This window comes from Ranitomeya imitator, chromosome 7 (assembly GCF_032444005.1).
Source record: "Ranitomeya imitator isolate aRanImi1 chromosome 7, aRanImi1.pri, whole genome shotgun sequence".
NCBI lineage: Eukaryota > Metazoa > Chordata > Amphibia > Anura > Dendrobatidae > Ranitomeya > Ranitomeya imitator.
In genome coordinates, this window is record NC_091288.1 from 116,937,540 (window position 1) to 116,954,354 (window position 16,815).

The 16,815-nt window shown below is 47.8% G+C and overlaps 1 protein-coding gene across 1 annotated transcript in view; it reads right to left on the reverse strand.

Moving 5' to 3' along the window:
- TRPM2 (transient receptor potential cation channel subfamily M member 2) overlaps positions 1–16,815 on the reverse strand; it is a 1,329,765-nt gene that overhangs the window by 417,788 nt on the left and 895,162 nt on the right. The window contains exon 27 of the mRNA XM_069733764.1: positions 16,088–16,233. Coding sequence (XP_069589865.1) covers positions 16,088–16,233 — 146 coding nt within the window. The remainder of the gene's footprint in view (positions 1–16,087; positions 16,234–16,815) is intronic.

The window sequence follows — 16,815 nt, forward strand, 5'->3', positions numbered from 1 at the left end:
CTCCGCTACCGTGTATATGTCACCGCGTCGCCTGGCCTCAGTTCATGGGTCTCCTCCCTCGTCCCATAGCAGGGCTCCACTTCACTCCGATCCACACAGACCTGCAGGGGTTCTCCGATCTCCTGGATCACCCCCGTCTCTTCTCTGGGGTTGTAGAAAACCACCACTCCCCAGTGCGACGGCGGAACCTTCTCCTCTGCGGTGAGGTCTATCACCTCCACAGGCCGCTGCTGTTTCCTCCAAGCCGCCACTAGGCGTCGCTGGTGCTCTGTCACCGGCAGGATTCTTAAGTCCCGCTCCTGCAGGGCACAACTCCCTGGCCGGGTGCAGAGCCTTGACGCAGCCGGAGTAAACAGAGGAGGGGACACAAGGGACAGACGGATCTCCGTCGGGTGGCCCAACCCGGAACTCACTTGGGCACGGGCCTCCAGGTAACGTGCCAGCCGCCGAGCCTCGGCAGCGGCCACCCAGCCGTCAGGCATCCGGCCTCCGGGCTTCCCTTCGGGCAGCTGCACAGCAGTGAAGTCCTGCAGCGGCGGTGACTCCGGGGCCGCTGCGGGCGATACAGGCCTGCGCCTGGCCGGGTCGTCTCCATGCGGTCGCCTGGGAGTCGCCATCTTTGTCGCTTCTTCTGTGTCTTCTTCTTGGGCTCTCTTTCGGGGGCGGCTCCGTCCCCACTGTCCCCACCCTCCGTAGAGGATGAGAAGGCGGACCTCAGCGGCTGACGGGCCCGCCCTCAGGATACAACAATACTTAGACTGGGCAGCCATTATCGTTCGCGCTCTTCAGTTCTTTCACACCCACTTCCACGCCTTTCTTCTTCTCGTGCGCCCCTCGTGGCGCTACAATGGCGGCGGTTTTGGCGGGAAGCTTGCAGCAATAGCAATACACAGTCCTTGCAATAAATCACAGTCCAACATGTTTCAACCACAGTTCCAAGGCACACATGACCCAATTCTTCAGGCTTAAGTACGATCCTGTTCGTGACGCTAAGTTGGAGCGCCCCCAGACAGGGCCACTAGTCACTCGGTACCGGTCCTTTCTTCCCAGTTCTGGGGCTGTCACGGTGACTGGACCCGGTCGTGACCCTGCTAAGGGGCGTCCAATGAAAGGGGTAGTACAGTCTGTCAGAGGTTCGTGATGCCACCTGTGGTATTCGGTCAGGGTGACTGACGCTGCTGTGGGGTCCGCTGGGGTGATGGAATGGCAGCTGGATGGTATACCTTCCCACAGGTGAAGTAAATCCCCAGGGCTTCCCAGTAAGGTAGATGGTGATGGTGTGAGGTGCAGGCAATAACGAGGACACAGAGTTGCAGTCTCTTTACCTTTTACTGAAGGCTTCAGTACACTCAGTCCAGAGCACGTTCAACCGGGCTATCAGAGACCGGCCGGTCCGATGGGCACATCCAGAGTTTCCCTCGCAGATGGAAATCGTTGCCTACCAATAGCGCCTGTGTGTTGTAGTCCTACCCTGCTGAGCATTCGGAATAGTCCTCACAACTGCTGTTCTCCTTCGTTCGTTCTCTACAGCTTTCTCTCTCTCTCTCTCTCTCTCTCTCGTTCTTTGGTTCCAGATGTTGCTAGTTTCTAACGTCCCCCAGATATAGTATGGCTAGGATGCCACCCGTTTGACGGGAAGGCTTGGAGGTCTTCCGGGACCCTAGAGACGCCCCTCTCCCAATGTTGCCCCCTATGTCTTCGTGGGTGTAAAAGGTAGACAGCCAACCTATAATCAACTGTCCAGCAGAATTTGAAGTAAGGCCTGGAGTCAGTTACTCCTACGGTGATCCGGCCACCGACTACGCGCCTCAGTAAGATGTTGCCTTCCTCTCTCGGCACGACTCTTACTGGCTCTCCTTTGTGCTGATCGCGTTTACACTGTTCCACAATATTCTTCCCCTCGTCTCTTTCTTAGGATACCGCCGCAAGGTGTGCAGGCGCGGTTCCGTTACGTTCTGCTCTGTTCGCTAGGCGCCTGCCAGGTTCCCACGCCTGACAGGGACCCCCCTGTGTCTTCTCCCCACAACACCCCCTGCCACGGGATGTTGCCTGGTTCCAACCCAGTCAGCTTCTAACTAACTTCCTCCCCAGCCCCTAGTTTTACCAGTGTGAGCAGTGGGCCAATAAATAAAGCCTTTTTCTCCCTCTAGTGGCCGGAGTGTGAAGTGTAATGTGTTCTGGTAATACCTGGTCAGGAGAGCTCCTTAGTGCCATCGGACGTACCGCTACTCGCCTTGGGGCCATACTGCAGCGACCAGGTCTCTGGGGCGCTGCACTAGTGTGGGATCGGCCATGAGGTCGGCGATCTTCACAACAAAGTCACGTTTCATATGATGCTTTCAGCGCCATTTTTCAACCAATGAAGGAGGACGCAGAGTGTGGGCAGCGTGATGACATAGGTCTCGGTCCCCACCATCTTAGAGAAGGGCATGACAGTGATTGGCTTGCTTTCTGCGGCATCACAGGGGCTATAAAGGGGCGTGCACGCCGACCGCCATCTTACTTCTGCCGATCGTAGCATAGGGAGAGGTTGTCGCAGCTGCATCAGAAGAAGGGATATAGTTAGGGAGGGAAGATTAAGCCCCGAAACTGCTTGTGCTGTAGCGATTTCCACTGTCCAAAACCACCATTTGTTTGCAATGACAGTGGTGTTTATATTTTTGGTGCATCAGCTCTGTAGCTTATTTGGCTGCCTTATAAGGCTCCCTGATAGCTACATTGCTGTTTGTACGCCACTGTGCAAACCAACTGCTTTTTTGAAAGCAAAAATCCTGTTGCTCCTTTCTGCACAGTTCTCTTGTTTCTTTGTCCACACTTTTTTGTGCAGCAGTCCTTTTTATTGCTGCCATACTTGTCCTGAGATCATTGTAGGGAGATTGAAATTGTACTGCAGCCCTTGTATTGTTTGATATATTTTCCAGCCACGTTCTGCCACTTACATTGTGTAGTGTAATACACTGGGCCTGAGTTTTGTTGCAGTCTCCCCCCCCAAAAAAAGGGAGATTTAAATTGGCACTAAGTGGATCTACGTCACAGTTCAGTTAGTTTGTCGTACATCTTCCAGCCTCGTTCTGCCACTTACATTGTGTAGTGTAATACACTGGGCCTGAGTTTTGTTGCAGTTTCCCCCCCAAAAAAGGGAGATTTAAATTGGCACTAAGTGGATCTACGTCACAGTTCTGTTAGTTTGTCGTACATCTTCCAGCCTCGTTCTGCCACATACATTGTGTAGTGTAATACACTAGGCCTGAGTTTTGTTGCAGTCTCCCCCCCAAAAAAAAGGGAGATTTATATTGGCACTAAGTGGGTCTACGTCACAGTTCTGTTAGTTTGTCGTACATCTTCCAGCCACGTTCTGCCACTTACATTGTGTAGTGTAATATCCTACGCCTGAGTTTTGTTGCAGTCTCCCCCCCAAATAAAGGGAGATTTAAATTATCCACAAGTGTATATACACCTTCTACCTTGTTTCACAGTACCATATAACGGTTGTTATTTTGGTTAGATATTTGCAAAAATGAGGAAGTCTGGTGGAAGAGGCCGTGGGCGGGCGTTGCCAGCTGGTACTGATGGTGGTGGTGGTGGTGGTGGTGGAGCATCTGTTGGTAGTGGGAAAAGCAAAAGAGCACCAAAGGCTCGAGGTGTTGAGCCAGCGTCATCGTCGAAGGCTCCCTTATCTGGGAGTAGGAAAACAGGTTTTAATGCTGGAGCAGCAGGAAAAAGTTTTGACTTTCCTCGCCTCCTCTTCTGAAGGTTCGAAATCTAAAAGCAGCGAGTCGTCAGTGGATGCTCCCATTCAGGAACAAGTCACTTCCTTGTGTCCTTCACCCAAATCAAAAGTGAAGGATGCGGCAGGCGAAACTACAGTTTACTCCATGGAGCTCTTTACACATACCGTGCCTGGGTTAGAGAGGGAAATTGTTAAAAGCCCATTACAAGATGAATCGGACATGGAGTTCACTGATGCACAGCCACAGCTAGATTATAATGCTGTTCCACTGACTCAGATCACTACATTGCCCTCGCAGGTGTACTGAGCCAGAATCTGACCCTGATGAGACTATGGTGCCTCGTCACGAACGCTATAGCACCTTACATGGTGACACAGAGGAAGGTGCACATGAAATTGAAGAGGAGGTTGATAGATGACCCAGTTGTTGACCCAGATTGGCAGCCATTGGGGTAAGAGGGTGCCGCTGCCAGTAGCTCAGAAGCGGAGGAGGATGATCCGCAGCAGCCATCTACATCGCAACAGCTTTCATCTGGCAGGCCTGTATCTGGCCAAAAATGTTTGTCAAATCCAAAAACAGTTTAAGGACACCGTAGCCATCCGGTGAAAATAGCACAGCGTGCAATGCCTGAAAAGGTAATCCATCGTAGGAAAAGTGCAGTGTGGGCATTTTTTAACCAAGATCCGAATGATTAGTGCAAAGTTATCTGTAAGAAGTGCTCAATGACCTTTAGCAGAGGGACGAATCGCCTAAATTTAAATACAACGTGCATGCGTAGACATTTAACCAGCATGCACTTGCAAGCCTGGACTAACTACCAAACATCCAGTACCGTTGGTGCACCTGCTTAGAATGAAGGTAGTCAGCAACGCTACATTGCTTCCCTCACAGTAAACCCACCAGTTAGGATACCACCAGCAGCAAATGTGGAGGTATCGTCGCAAGGCCAAAGCAGTCAGGGAATCACAAGGTTCTTGGTAGGAAACACTTTAGGTAGGCCAAGATCAAGAATACCATCACCAACCCTCTCTCAATCTGCCATGTCCACCACCACCCCCACTAGTTCCACCATATGCAGCTCTCCAGTCCAGCTCACCCTACAAGAGGCTCTCCTTAGGAAAAGATAGTACTCATCCTGACATCCGCGTACACAGGGTTTGAACGCCCACATTGCTAGACTGATCTCATTAGAGATAATGCCCTACCGGTTGGTTGAAAGCGAAGCTTTCAGAGCCCTGATGGCCTACGCAGTACCACGCTATGACCTACCCAGTCGACACTTCTTTGCGAGAAAAGCCATCCCAGCCCTCCACCTGCATGTCAAAGACAGCATTGTCCATGCACTGCAATCAGTCAGTAGAAAGGTGCACCTCACAACAGATGCATGGACCAGTAGGCATGGCCAGGTTGTTACGTGTCCATCACGGCGCATTGGGTTAATGTGGTGGATGCAGGGTCCACAGGGGACAGCCATAGTGGGACAGTTCTGCCTAGCCCACGGTCTAGGAAGCAGTTGGTTGTAGGCGTTCGCCACCCCTCCTCCTCCTCCAGAAGTGAAAGCTCATCCACAGAGCGCAGTCACACGACCAATCCATCCGCAGCTGCCAGTGATGCACACGAGGTGTCCCATTATGGAACTGCTAGCGGTAAGCGTCAGCAGGCTGTGCTACAAATGAAGTGTTTGGGTGACATCAGACACACCGCGGAAGTACTGGCCGAGTACTTGCAGCAAGAAACTCAGTCATGGCTGGGCAATGTATATCTTGGCAAGGTAGTCAGTGATAACGGAAGGAATTTTATGGCTGCCATAGCCCTTTCAGAACTGAAACACATTCCTTGCCTGGCTCACACCTTGAACCTGGTGGTGCAGTGCTTCCTGAAAAATTATCCGGAGTTACCAACCCTGCTCCTGAAGGTGCGAAGACTTTGATTGCACATCCGCTGATCGCCCGTACACTCCAGCCGTATGCAGAACCATCAGCGATCGCTGAATCTTCCCCAGCACCACCTAATGATCAACGTTGCAACAAGGTGGAACTCCACACTGCACATGCTTCAGAGGCTGTGCAAACAGAGGCATGCTGTCATTTATTTGTGGGAGGATACACATACATGGTCAGGCAGTTGGATGGCAGACATGGAGTTGTCTGGTGTGCAGTGTGTTGTGAGTTCTGTTTTTGGGCTCCCTCTGGTGGTTACTGATGGTACTGAGTGACTTGTCTTTCCTGGGTCTCTGGGTTCCACCTGTTCCATCAGGATATGGGAGTTTCCTATTTAACCTGGCTTTGCTGGCATTTCCTCGCTGGTTATCAATGTATCCAGTGTGTCTTGTTACCTCTGCTCCCTGCTCCTAGAACCTTCTGGTCAAGCTAAGTTTGGATTTTCCTGTTTTGGTGTTTTGCTTTATTTGGTTTTTTAGTCCAGCCTGCAGATATTTGATTCTTTGCTGCTGGTTGCTCTAGTGGGCTGAAATTGCTCCTCATGTACCATGAGTTGGCACATGAGTTCAAGTAATTTCAGGATGGTTTTTTGAAGGGTTTTTCGCTGACCGCGCAGTTCACTTTTGTATCCTCTGCTATCTAGCTTTAGCGGGCCTCATTTTGCTGAAACTGTTTTCATACTGCGTATGTGCTTTCCTCTCATTTCACCGTCATTATATGTGGGGGGCTGCTATTTCTGTGGGGTATTTCTCTGGAGGCAAGAGAGGTCTGTGTTTCTTCTAATAGGGGAAGTTAGATCTTCGGCTGGAGCGAGACGTCTAGGATCATCGTAGGCACGTTCCCCGGCTACTTTTATTTGTGTGTTAGGTTCAGGGTCGCGGTCAGCTCAGGTTCCATCGCCCTAGAGCTTGTTTGTATCTGTGCTTGTCCTTTAGTGATCCCCTGCCATTGGGATCATGACAGTATAACCGGCCCACAAAGTGTTAATTGTATTGGCTGAAGTAGGAGGATAAGTAGTCTGAGGATGTTTTTTTTTTTTTTTTTTTCCTCTTTCCCTCAGAGTTTGCTGCCTAGCCTTATTGCAGCCTGGCTACTTCCTCCTCCTCTTAATCTTTGAATGGCTCTGATCCCAGCTGTTTATCATGGACGTCCAGAGTTTGGCTTCCAGCCTAAATAATCTTGCCGCTAAGGTTCAAAATATACAGGATTTTGTTGTACATGCTCCTATGTTTGAACCTAGAATTCCTGTCCCAGAGTTTTTTTCTGGAGATAGATCTCGTTTTCTGAATTTTAGGAACAATTGCAAGTTGTTTCTTTCTTTGAAATCTCGCTCCTCTGGAGACCCTGCTCAGCAAGTCAAGATTATTATATCTTTCCTGCGGGGTGACCCTCAGGATTGGGCATTTGCATTGACACCAGGGGACCCTGCGTTGCTTAATGCGGATGCGTTTTTTCTGGCATTGGGTTTGCTCTATGAGGAACCTAACCAAGAGATTCAGGCTGAAAAAGCTTTGCTGGCCCTCTCTCAGGGGCAAGATGAAGCAGAAATTTATTGTCAAAAATTTCGGAAGTGGTCGGTGCTTACTCAGTGGAATGAGTGCGCCCTGGCTGCAAAGTTCAGAGATGGCCTTTCTGAGGCCATTAAAGATGTTATGGTGGGGTTCCCTGCGCCTACTGGTCTGAATGAGTCTATGACTATGGCTATTCAGATTGATCGGCGTTTACGGGAGCGCAAACCTGTGCATCATTTGGCGGTGTCGTCTGAACCGTCACCTGAGATAATGCAATGTGATAGAATTCAGTCCAGAAGTGAACGGCAAAATTATAGGCGGAAAAAAAGGTTGTGCTTTTATTGTGGTGATTCAGCTCATGTTATATCAGCATGCTCTAAACGCACAAAAAAGGTTGATAAGTCTGTTGCCATTAGTACTTTACAGTCTAAGTTCATTCTGTCTGTGACTCTGATTTGTTCATTATCATCCATTTCCGTCGATGCCTATGTGGATTCAGGCGCTGCCCTGAGTCTTATGGATTGGTCATTTGCCAATCGCTGTGGGTTTAGTCTGGAGCCTCTGGAAGTCCCTATTCCTTTGAAGGGAATTGACTCTACACCTTTGGCTATGAATAAACCTCAGTACTGGACACAAGTGACCATGCGTATGACTCCTGTTCATCAGGAGGTGATTCGCTTCCTGGTACTGTATAATTTGCATGATGTCCTAGTGCTTGGTCTGCCATGGTTACAAACTCATAATCCAGTCCTTGACTGGAAATCGATGTCTGTGTTAAGCTGGGGTTGTCAGGGGGTTCATGATGATGCACCTCCGATTTCTATCGCTTCATCTACTCCTTCTGAGATTCCTGTGTTTTTGTCTGACTATCGGGATGTTTTTGAGGAGCCTAAGCTCAGTTCGCTTCCTCCTCATAGGGATTGCGATTGTGCTATAAATTTAATTCCAGGCAGTAAATTTCCTAAAGGTCGTTTGTTCAATCTGTCAGTGCCAGAGCATACTGCTATGCGGGATTATGTTAAGGAGTCCTTGGAAAAGGGACATATCCGTCCATCTTTGTCCCCTTTGGGAGAAGGTTTTTTTTTCGTGGCCAAAAAAGATGGTTCCTTGAGGCCTTGTATAGATTATCGTCTTTTGAATAAGATTACCGTAAAATATCAGTATCCTTTGCCATTGTTGACTGATTTGTTTGCTCGCATTAAGGGGGCTAAATGGTTCACTAAGATTGATCTTCGGGGTGCGTATAATCTTATACGAATAAAGCAAGGTGATGAGTGGAAAACTGCATTTAATACGCCTGAGGGCCATTTTGAGTATTTGGTAATGCCTTTCGGACTTTCTAATGCTCCTTCAGTCTTCCAGTCCTTTATGCACGATATTTTCCGTGAATATCTGGATAAATTTATGATTGTGTATTTGGATGATATTTTGGTTTTTTCTGATGACTGGGAGTCTCATGTTCAGCAGGTCAGGAAGGTGTTTCAGGTCCTGCGGGCCAATTCCTTGTTTGTAAAAGGCTCAAAGTGTCTCTTTGGAGTCCAGAAGATTTCTTTCTTGGGGTATATTTTATCCCCTTTTACTATTGAGATGGATCCCGTCAAGGTTCAGGCTATTTGTGACTGGACGCAGCCTACATCTCTTAAGAGTCTACAGAAGTTCTTGGGCTTTGCTAATTTCTATCGTCGTTTTATAACTAATTTTTCTAGTGTTGTTAAGCCTTTGACGGATTTGACTAAGAAGGGTGCTGATGTTGCTAATTGGTCTCCTGCGGCTGTGGAGGCCTTTCAGGAACTTAAGCGCCGGTTTTCTTCTGCTCCTGTGTTGCGTCAGCCAGATGTTTCGCTCCCTTTTCAGGTTGAGGTTGATGCTTCCGAGATTGGAGCGGGGGCGGTTTTGTCACAGAGAAGCTCCGATGGCTCAGTGATGAAGCCATGCGCGTTTTTTTCTAGAAAGTTTTCGCCGGCTGAGCGGAATTATGATGTTGGTAATCGGGAACTTTTGACCATGAAGTGGGCATTTGAGGAGTGGCGTCATTGGCTAGAGGGTGCTAGACATCGTGTGGTGGTCTTGACTGATCACAACAATTTGATTTACCTTGAGTCTGCCAGGCGTCTGAATCCTAGACAGGCTCGTTGGTCACTGTTTTTCTCTCGTTTCAATTTTGTGGTTTCATACCTGCCAGGTTCAAAGAATGTGAAGGCGGATGCTCTTTCTAGGAGTTTTGTGCCTGACTCCCTTGGTAATTCTGAGCCCTCTGGTATCCTTAGGGATGGGGTGATTTTGTCTGCTGTCTCCCCAGACTTGCGACGTGCTTTGCAGGAGTTTCAGGCGGGTAAACCTGATCGTTGTCCGCCTGAGAGACTGTTTGTTCCTGATAATTGGACCAGTAGAGTCATCTCCGAAGTCCATTCTTCTGCGTTGGCAGGTCATCCTGGAATATTTGGTACTAGAGACTTGGTGGCCAGGTCTTTTTGGTGGCCTTCCTTGTCGAGGGATGTGCGTTCTTTTGTGCAGTCTTGTGAGGTTTGTGCTCGGGCTAAGCCTTGCTGTTCTCGGACCAGTGGATTGTTGTCACCTTTGCCTATCCCGAAGAGGCCTTGGACGCACATTTCCATGGACTTTATTTCGGATCTCCCTGTCTCTCAAAAAATGTCCGTCATCTGGGTTGTGTGTGATCGCTTTTCTAAAATGGTTCATCTGGTACCCTTGCCTAAGTTACCTTCCTCCTCTGAGTTGGTCCCTCTGTTTTTTCAAAATGTGGTTCGTTTGCATGGGATTCCTGAGAACATCGTTTCTGACAGGGGATCCCAGTTTGTGTCTAGATTTTGGCGGACGTTCTGTGCTAAGATGGGCATTGATTTGTCCTTTTCGTCTGCATTCCATCCTCAGACGAATGGCCAGACTGAACGAACTAATCAGACCTTGGAAACTTATTTAAGGTGTTTTGTTTCTGCTGATCAGGATGACTGGGTTACCTTTTTGCCACTGGCCGAGTTTGCCCTTAATAATCGGACTAGTTCTGCTACCTTGGTTTCTCCTTTCTTTTGTAATTCGGGGTTTCATCCTCGTTTTTCCTCATGTCAGGTGGAACCTTCTGATTGTCCTGGAGTGGACATGGTGGTGGATAGGTTGCATCGGATTTGGAGTCATGTGGTGGACAATTTGAAGTTGTCCCAGGAGAAGGCTCAGCAGTTTGCTAATCGCCGTCGCCGCGTGGGTCCTTCGACTTCTTGTTGGGGACTTGGTGTGGTTGTCTTCTCGTTTTGTTCCTATGAAGGTCTCTTCTCCTAAGTTCAAGCCTCGGTTCATCGGTCCCTATAGGATCTTGGAAATTCTTAACCCTGTGTCGTTTCGTTTGGATCTCCCGGCATCGTTTGCTATTCATAATGTGTTCCATCGGTCGTTGTTGCGGAATTATGAGGTACCTGTTGTTCCTTCGCTTGAGCCTCCTGCTCCAGTGCTGGTGGAGGGAGAATTGGAGTATGTTGTGGAGAAGATCTTGGATTCTCGTGTTTCCAGACGGAAACTCCAGTATTTGGTCAAGTGGAAGGGTTATGGTCAGGAGGATAATTCTTGGGTGGTTGCCTCGGATGTTCATGCTGATGATTTGGTTCGCGCTTTTCATAGGGCTCATCCTGGTCGCCCTGGTGGTTCTCGTGAGGGTTCGGTGACCCCTCCTCAAGGGGGGGTACTGTTGTGAGTTATGTTTTTGGGCTCCCTCTGGTGGTTACTGATGGTACTGAGTGACTTGTCTTTCCTGGGTCTCTGGGTTCCACCTGTTCCATCAGGATATGGGAGTTTCCTATTTAACCTGGCTTTGCTGGCATTTCCTCGCCGGTTATCAATGTATCCAGTGTGTCTTGTTACCTCTGCTCCCTGCTCCTAGAACCTTCTGGTCAAGCTAAGTTTGGATTTTCCTGTTTTGGTGTTTTGCTTTATTTGGTTTTTTAGTCCAGCCTGCAGATATTTGATTCTTTGCTGCTGGTTGCTCTAGTGGGCTGAAATTGCTCCTCATGTACCATGAGTTGGCACATGAGTTCAAGTAATTTCAGGATGGTTTTTTGAAGGGTTTTTCGCTGACCGCGCAGTTCACTTTTGTATCCTCTGCTATCTAGCTTTAGCGGGCCTCATTTTGCTGAAACTGTTTTCATACTGCGTATGTGCTTTCCTCTCATTTCACCGTCATTATATGTGGGGGGCTGCTATTTCTGTGGGGTATTTCTCTGGAGGCAAGAGAGGTCTGTGTTTCTTCTAATAGGGGAAGTTAGATCTTCGGCTGGAGCGAGACGTCTAGGATCATCGTAGGCACGTTCCCCGGCTACTTTTATTTGTGTGTTAGGTTCAGGGTCGCGGTCAGCTCAGGTTCCATCGCCCTAGAGCTTGTTTGTATCTGTGCTTGTCCTTTAGTGATCCCCTGCCATTGGGATCATGACAGCAGTGGTCGAAGCTCCAAGACCTCTGTCAAGTCCTTCAGTGTTCTAAGGAATGCACACGGCTGGTAAGTGCAGACGATGCCATCATAAGCATGAGCATCCCACTAATGCGTCTGCTGATGCAAAGTTTGACGCACATCAAGGAGCTGGCATCTGCAGCCGAGGAGGAGGGAGGCCTTGATGACAGTCAGCCATTGTCTGGTCAGGGAACTCTCCTGGACGAGGTGGCGGATGAAGAGGAGGAGGATGGGGATGAATATTTATGGGAGGAGGATGCTTCTCAGGGGGCAATAGAAACTGGTGGCTTTGCAAGGTCAGGTACAGGGTTTTTGCGGGCCACAAGTGATGTTGATTTGCAAGAAAGTGCTCCTCAACTCAGCACAAGCAGTGAATTGACATCTGGAACATTGGCCCACATGGCAGAATATGCCTTGCGTAACCTAAAAAGGGACCCCCGCATTATCAAAATGATGACCGATGACGATTACTGGTTGGCCTGCCTCCTGGATTCATGATACAAAGGAAAATTACAAAATATCATGCCACATGAGAACCTGGAGCAAATATTGGCTACCAAACAAGCAACTCTTGTAAACTGTTTGGTTCAGGCATTCATAGCACACAGAGGCGGTGATGGTTCTCACACGAGCCGTAGGGGGTAACATGGCAGAGGTGTTAGAGGTGCACAAATCCGAAGTGGCGTTGGACAGAGGGGTTTTATGACCAGGTTGTGGAGTGATTTTGCAATGACCGCAGACAGGACAGGTACTGCTGCATCAATTCAAAGTGACAGGAGACAGCATTTGTCCAGTATGGTTACTAACTATTTTTCCTCCCTTATCAATGTTCTCCCTCACAGGTCATTCCCCTTTGATTACTGGGCATCTAAAATAGACACCTGGCCTGAATTGGCAGAATATGCATTACAGGAGCTTGCTTGCCCAGCTGCTAGTGTGCTATCAGAAAGAGTCTTCAGTGCTGCTGGTTCAATACTGTTGATGATCTAACCTTCATTAAAATGAACCAATCATGGATTTCAAATTATTTTGCCCCACCTTCCCCTGCTGACACGTAGCTTGCCTTAAAAATGTCTTGCTTTTGGCCTCCTCTTACTGACTGCTCCAATTCCTCCATTTGCAGCTGCTGAATGTCCACCATAGGCCATTTTTATACTTCCCTAAATGGGCTGACCCCCCCACAGGGCCATGGTCACCACTTGGCGCAAGCTCCCGTGTGAGTGCCATTTGCCTGGACAGGTGGGTGTGCCCACTCTTGGGCGAAGGCACTGGCACAGGGTCCCTCATAGTACAATGTCTCTGATGGTGGTGGTGCACAACCAACGTTAGACACACCGTCGTAATATGAGGGGCCCTGTGCCAGTACCGCCGCCCAGGAGAGAGTGTTCCCCCCAGCTAAACGCGATCCTTTTTAGTCATTGCGTTAACGCAGTCCATTAGCGTATGCGCTAGATGGACTGCACAACGCAAATGTAAACCTAGCCTAACGCATGCCAAAAATGGCATGCGTTAGGGATGCGTTACATACATTGCGGTCAATGGGTGCGCTAACGGATCCGTTACATTGCATTAGTGGCGCTATGTAACGGATTCCGTCAGCGGACACCCACTAACGCAATGTGAAACCTAGCCTAAGAGAGCTGTACAGGGGGGAGACTCGGGACATTATTAAATGTAAAGTGGGCACTTATTGTTACTGGGGAACTCAGGTTACTGTGACTATCAAAGGGGCACATAGGGCAATATTACTTTCTAGGGGGCAAAATATGGGCACGGTTTTCTAGGGCACTTGCACCCAGTATTACTATATTATAGAGGGGTGCTTTAGAATTTAGAGGGCACAGAGAACCACACAGCAGGTGCAGTACTAGGGACACATACGGCAGCAGAAGCTCAGTATTGGGGTAACAGGTGGAGTAATAGGGTCACATACGTCAGCAGCGGCTCAGTATTGGGGCATCAGGTGCAGTAATAGGGACACATACGGCGCCAGTGGCTCAGTATTGGGGTATTGGGTTATCAGGTGCAGTAATAGGGACACATATGGCTGCAGCGGCTCAGTATTGGGGTATCAGGTGCAGTAATAGGGTCTCATATGGCGGCAGCGGCTCAGTATTGGGGTATCAGGTGCAGTAATAGGGTCTCATATGGCGGCAGCGGCTCAGTATTGGGGTATCAGGTGCAGTAATAGGGTCTCATATGGCGGCAGCGGCTCAGTATTGGGTTATCAGGTGCAGTAATAGGGACACGTACGGCAGCAGCGGCTCAGTATTGGGGTATCAGATGCAGTAATAGGGCCACATACGGCAGCAGCGGCTCAGTATTGGGGTATCAGGTGCAGTAATAGGGACACATACGGCAGCAGCAGCTCAGTATTGGGGTATCAGGTGCAGTAATAAGGACACACGGCAGCAGCGGCTCAGTATTGGGGTATCAGGTGCAGTAATAAGGACACATACGGCAGCAACGACTCAGTATTGGGGTATCAGGTGCAGTAATAGGGACACTTACGGCAGCAGTGGCTCAGTATTGGGGTATCAGCAAGATGAGGAGTTTGTGTAGGTTGGGAATAGATGGTGATGGGGCTGGACTATGAGAAGTGAAACAGGTCTTTGTTGTATTCTCTGCAGATGAGTCGTGGCTGGAAAAAGTTGTCATGTCGGTCTGGGCCAGATGGAAAAGATGGGAAAAATGAACGATTCCATCAGAGAACATCTGTAACTGTGCTGTGATCTGTTATATGTTCTGTAGGACCGGTATCTACCACTGACCATATGGCGGTAATATCTATGTTGGTCGTTATATCTTCAGTAACAGCGTGGTCATCTGCTGAGGCTCTCCTCCAGTATTAGGGCACGTTACCGAGATGTAATCAAGGTTACCTGGTTAGGGGCCCACTCTGAAGTTTCGCCCCCCCCTGAACCAAAACCCTAGCTACACCTCTGACTTGGGTAATGCTCGCTCTGCAAGTAAACTGTGCTAACTGCACATGTGTAACAGATAGCGAGACAAGGGAAAGAACTCATGTGATGCTAGATGCAGAGCCCTGACGCTTTCGCTGAGAGGTCTAGCCTGAGGGTTGGCTTTGCTCTGTAACTCAACTGTGCTAACCGCACACATGAAGGAAACAGATGCTAAGCCAAGGGGTAGTTACCCAGTCCAAACCCTACCTGCCAACATAAGTACTCTCAGTGTATAGAGCGACACATGCAAACAGAGTGGTAGAGTATCCACTTACCTCACATAAGTGATACTAGTGCACCACTGGGGGCCCTTTATATACTAGGCTCCACCCCCAAACACTCATGCCCAGTAGGCCGAGACATCGCTCGTGGACCAATCTGGGGCTGCCACTTCACCAGAGCAGCAAACTTCCAACCACCAATAAACAGACGCTTCATCACAGACATGCTCATTCAGGTGAAATCTGGATTTAGATTCCCAAGCGTCAGGCTGCACCTACCAAAGACTTGGCTGGAGAGCCAGCAGCAACCACACAAATATCACGAGCCTGAGCAAGATGCTGGGACCGAGGTCTGTGCTGAGCAGCACTTGCAGCGGCTGGGCCAGAATGGGAGACCACAGCACCAGGCAATGCCTGGGATCTATCCTGCGCAGCGGGAGAATCCCAATGTCTAATACATACAGCCAAAAGTACAGATACCTGGTTTAAAAACAACTGTCATAAAAATATGCTCGATTGGCCAGCAAACTTGCCTGACCTTAACATCAAAGAGAATCTATGAAGTATTGTCAATAGAAAGATGAGAGACACCAGACACAACAAAGCAGATGAGCTGAAGGCTTATATCAAAGCAACCTGGGCTTCCATAACACCTCAGCAGTGCCACAGGCTGATCACCTCCATGCCACACCACATTGATGCAGCAGTTGATGCAAAAGGAGCCCCAAGTATTGAGTGCATTTACTGAACATACATTTCAGTAGGCCAACATTTTGGACTTTTTTTCAAGCTGGTGTTGTAATATAGGCAAATTTACTGAGATAATGACTTTTGGGTTTTCATTTGCTGTAAGCCATAATCATCAACAATAACAGAAATAAACACTTGAACTAGATCACTCTGTTTGTAATGACTCTATATAATATACAGTATGAGTTTAACTTTTTGTATTGAAGAACTGAAATAAAGTAAGTTTTTGATGATATTCTAATTTTGTGAGAATCAACTGTATTTCCCCCTCTGTATTTATTATGCACTGGTGCCTGGAGAGACCTCAGACCATAATTATGATTTTTTGCTTCACACTTATTTAACAGTTTTAAAGATTAACTAACATGCTGCAGTGTTTCAGTGTAAAATATAGTTGTTTTAACAAGGGAGTCTGTAGTTATTTAATACAGGTCATGTTTTTGGTAGAAAAAAATTTCCTAACAGTCTCATTTTTAATGTTGAAAAATAACACATATCATACAAACAAAAGAAACACATACCTGCCAAGGTACTTTTTCATCGGGCACAGGAAAACGCACAACATTGGAGTCAGGGTAAAGAATATTCCTCGCATTGATGTGGCTTGAAGAAATAAAAGTTTCATCTTTGTCCTTTAAGTCTATTTCACCTAGTAGCTTACTGGACACTATTAGAAGTAAAAGTACAAGAAGTAAAATAAAATTAAAGGGTTGTTTCAACAAGATAAATAGATAAAATTGCAAACTGTTAGTAAAAAAAAAATCAACTTTAAAATTTACCTCCTATTAAAAGTCCTCTCCATTCTTAAGAAAGAATGATTTTTTTTATTCTGTAATTTCATTGTTTAATGGTCAAAGTGAATATTTTTCTGCCCAATGATGACAGAAGTATTCTAGGAGTGATACCTTTATTGGCTAACCAGAAAATTATATGTTTGCAAGCTTTCAGAGCACAGTGGCTCCTTCTTCAGGCAAGATTACAAATAGATTAATAAGAAACAAGCACATTTAAAGAATACTACGGGAGCACATTTGTTAGGGGGTGGGAATTGTGATGAGTCCATAGATAAGCCAAGGTAATCAAATTAGGCATTTTCTTACAAATGGAGAGGCAGTGGGAATAATGTTCTTAGGCTGGTTTCACATTTGTGTTTTTTGCCGCAGTGTTTGTACTGCATATAAAACGCATGCGCCGTGTTTTCCTATATTTAACATTAAAAACGCATGCGTTTTTTTTTGTTCGCGTTTGG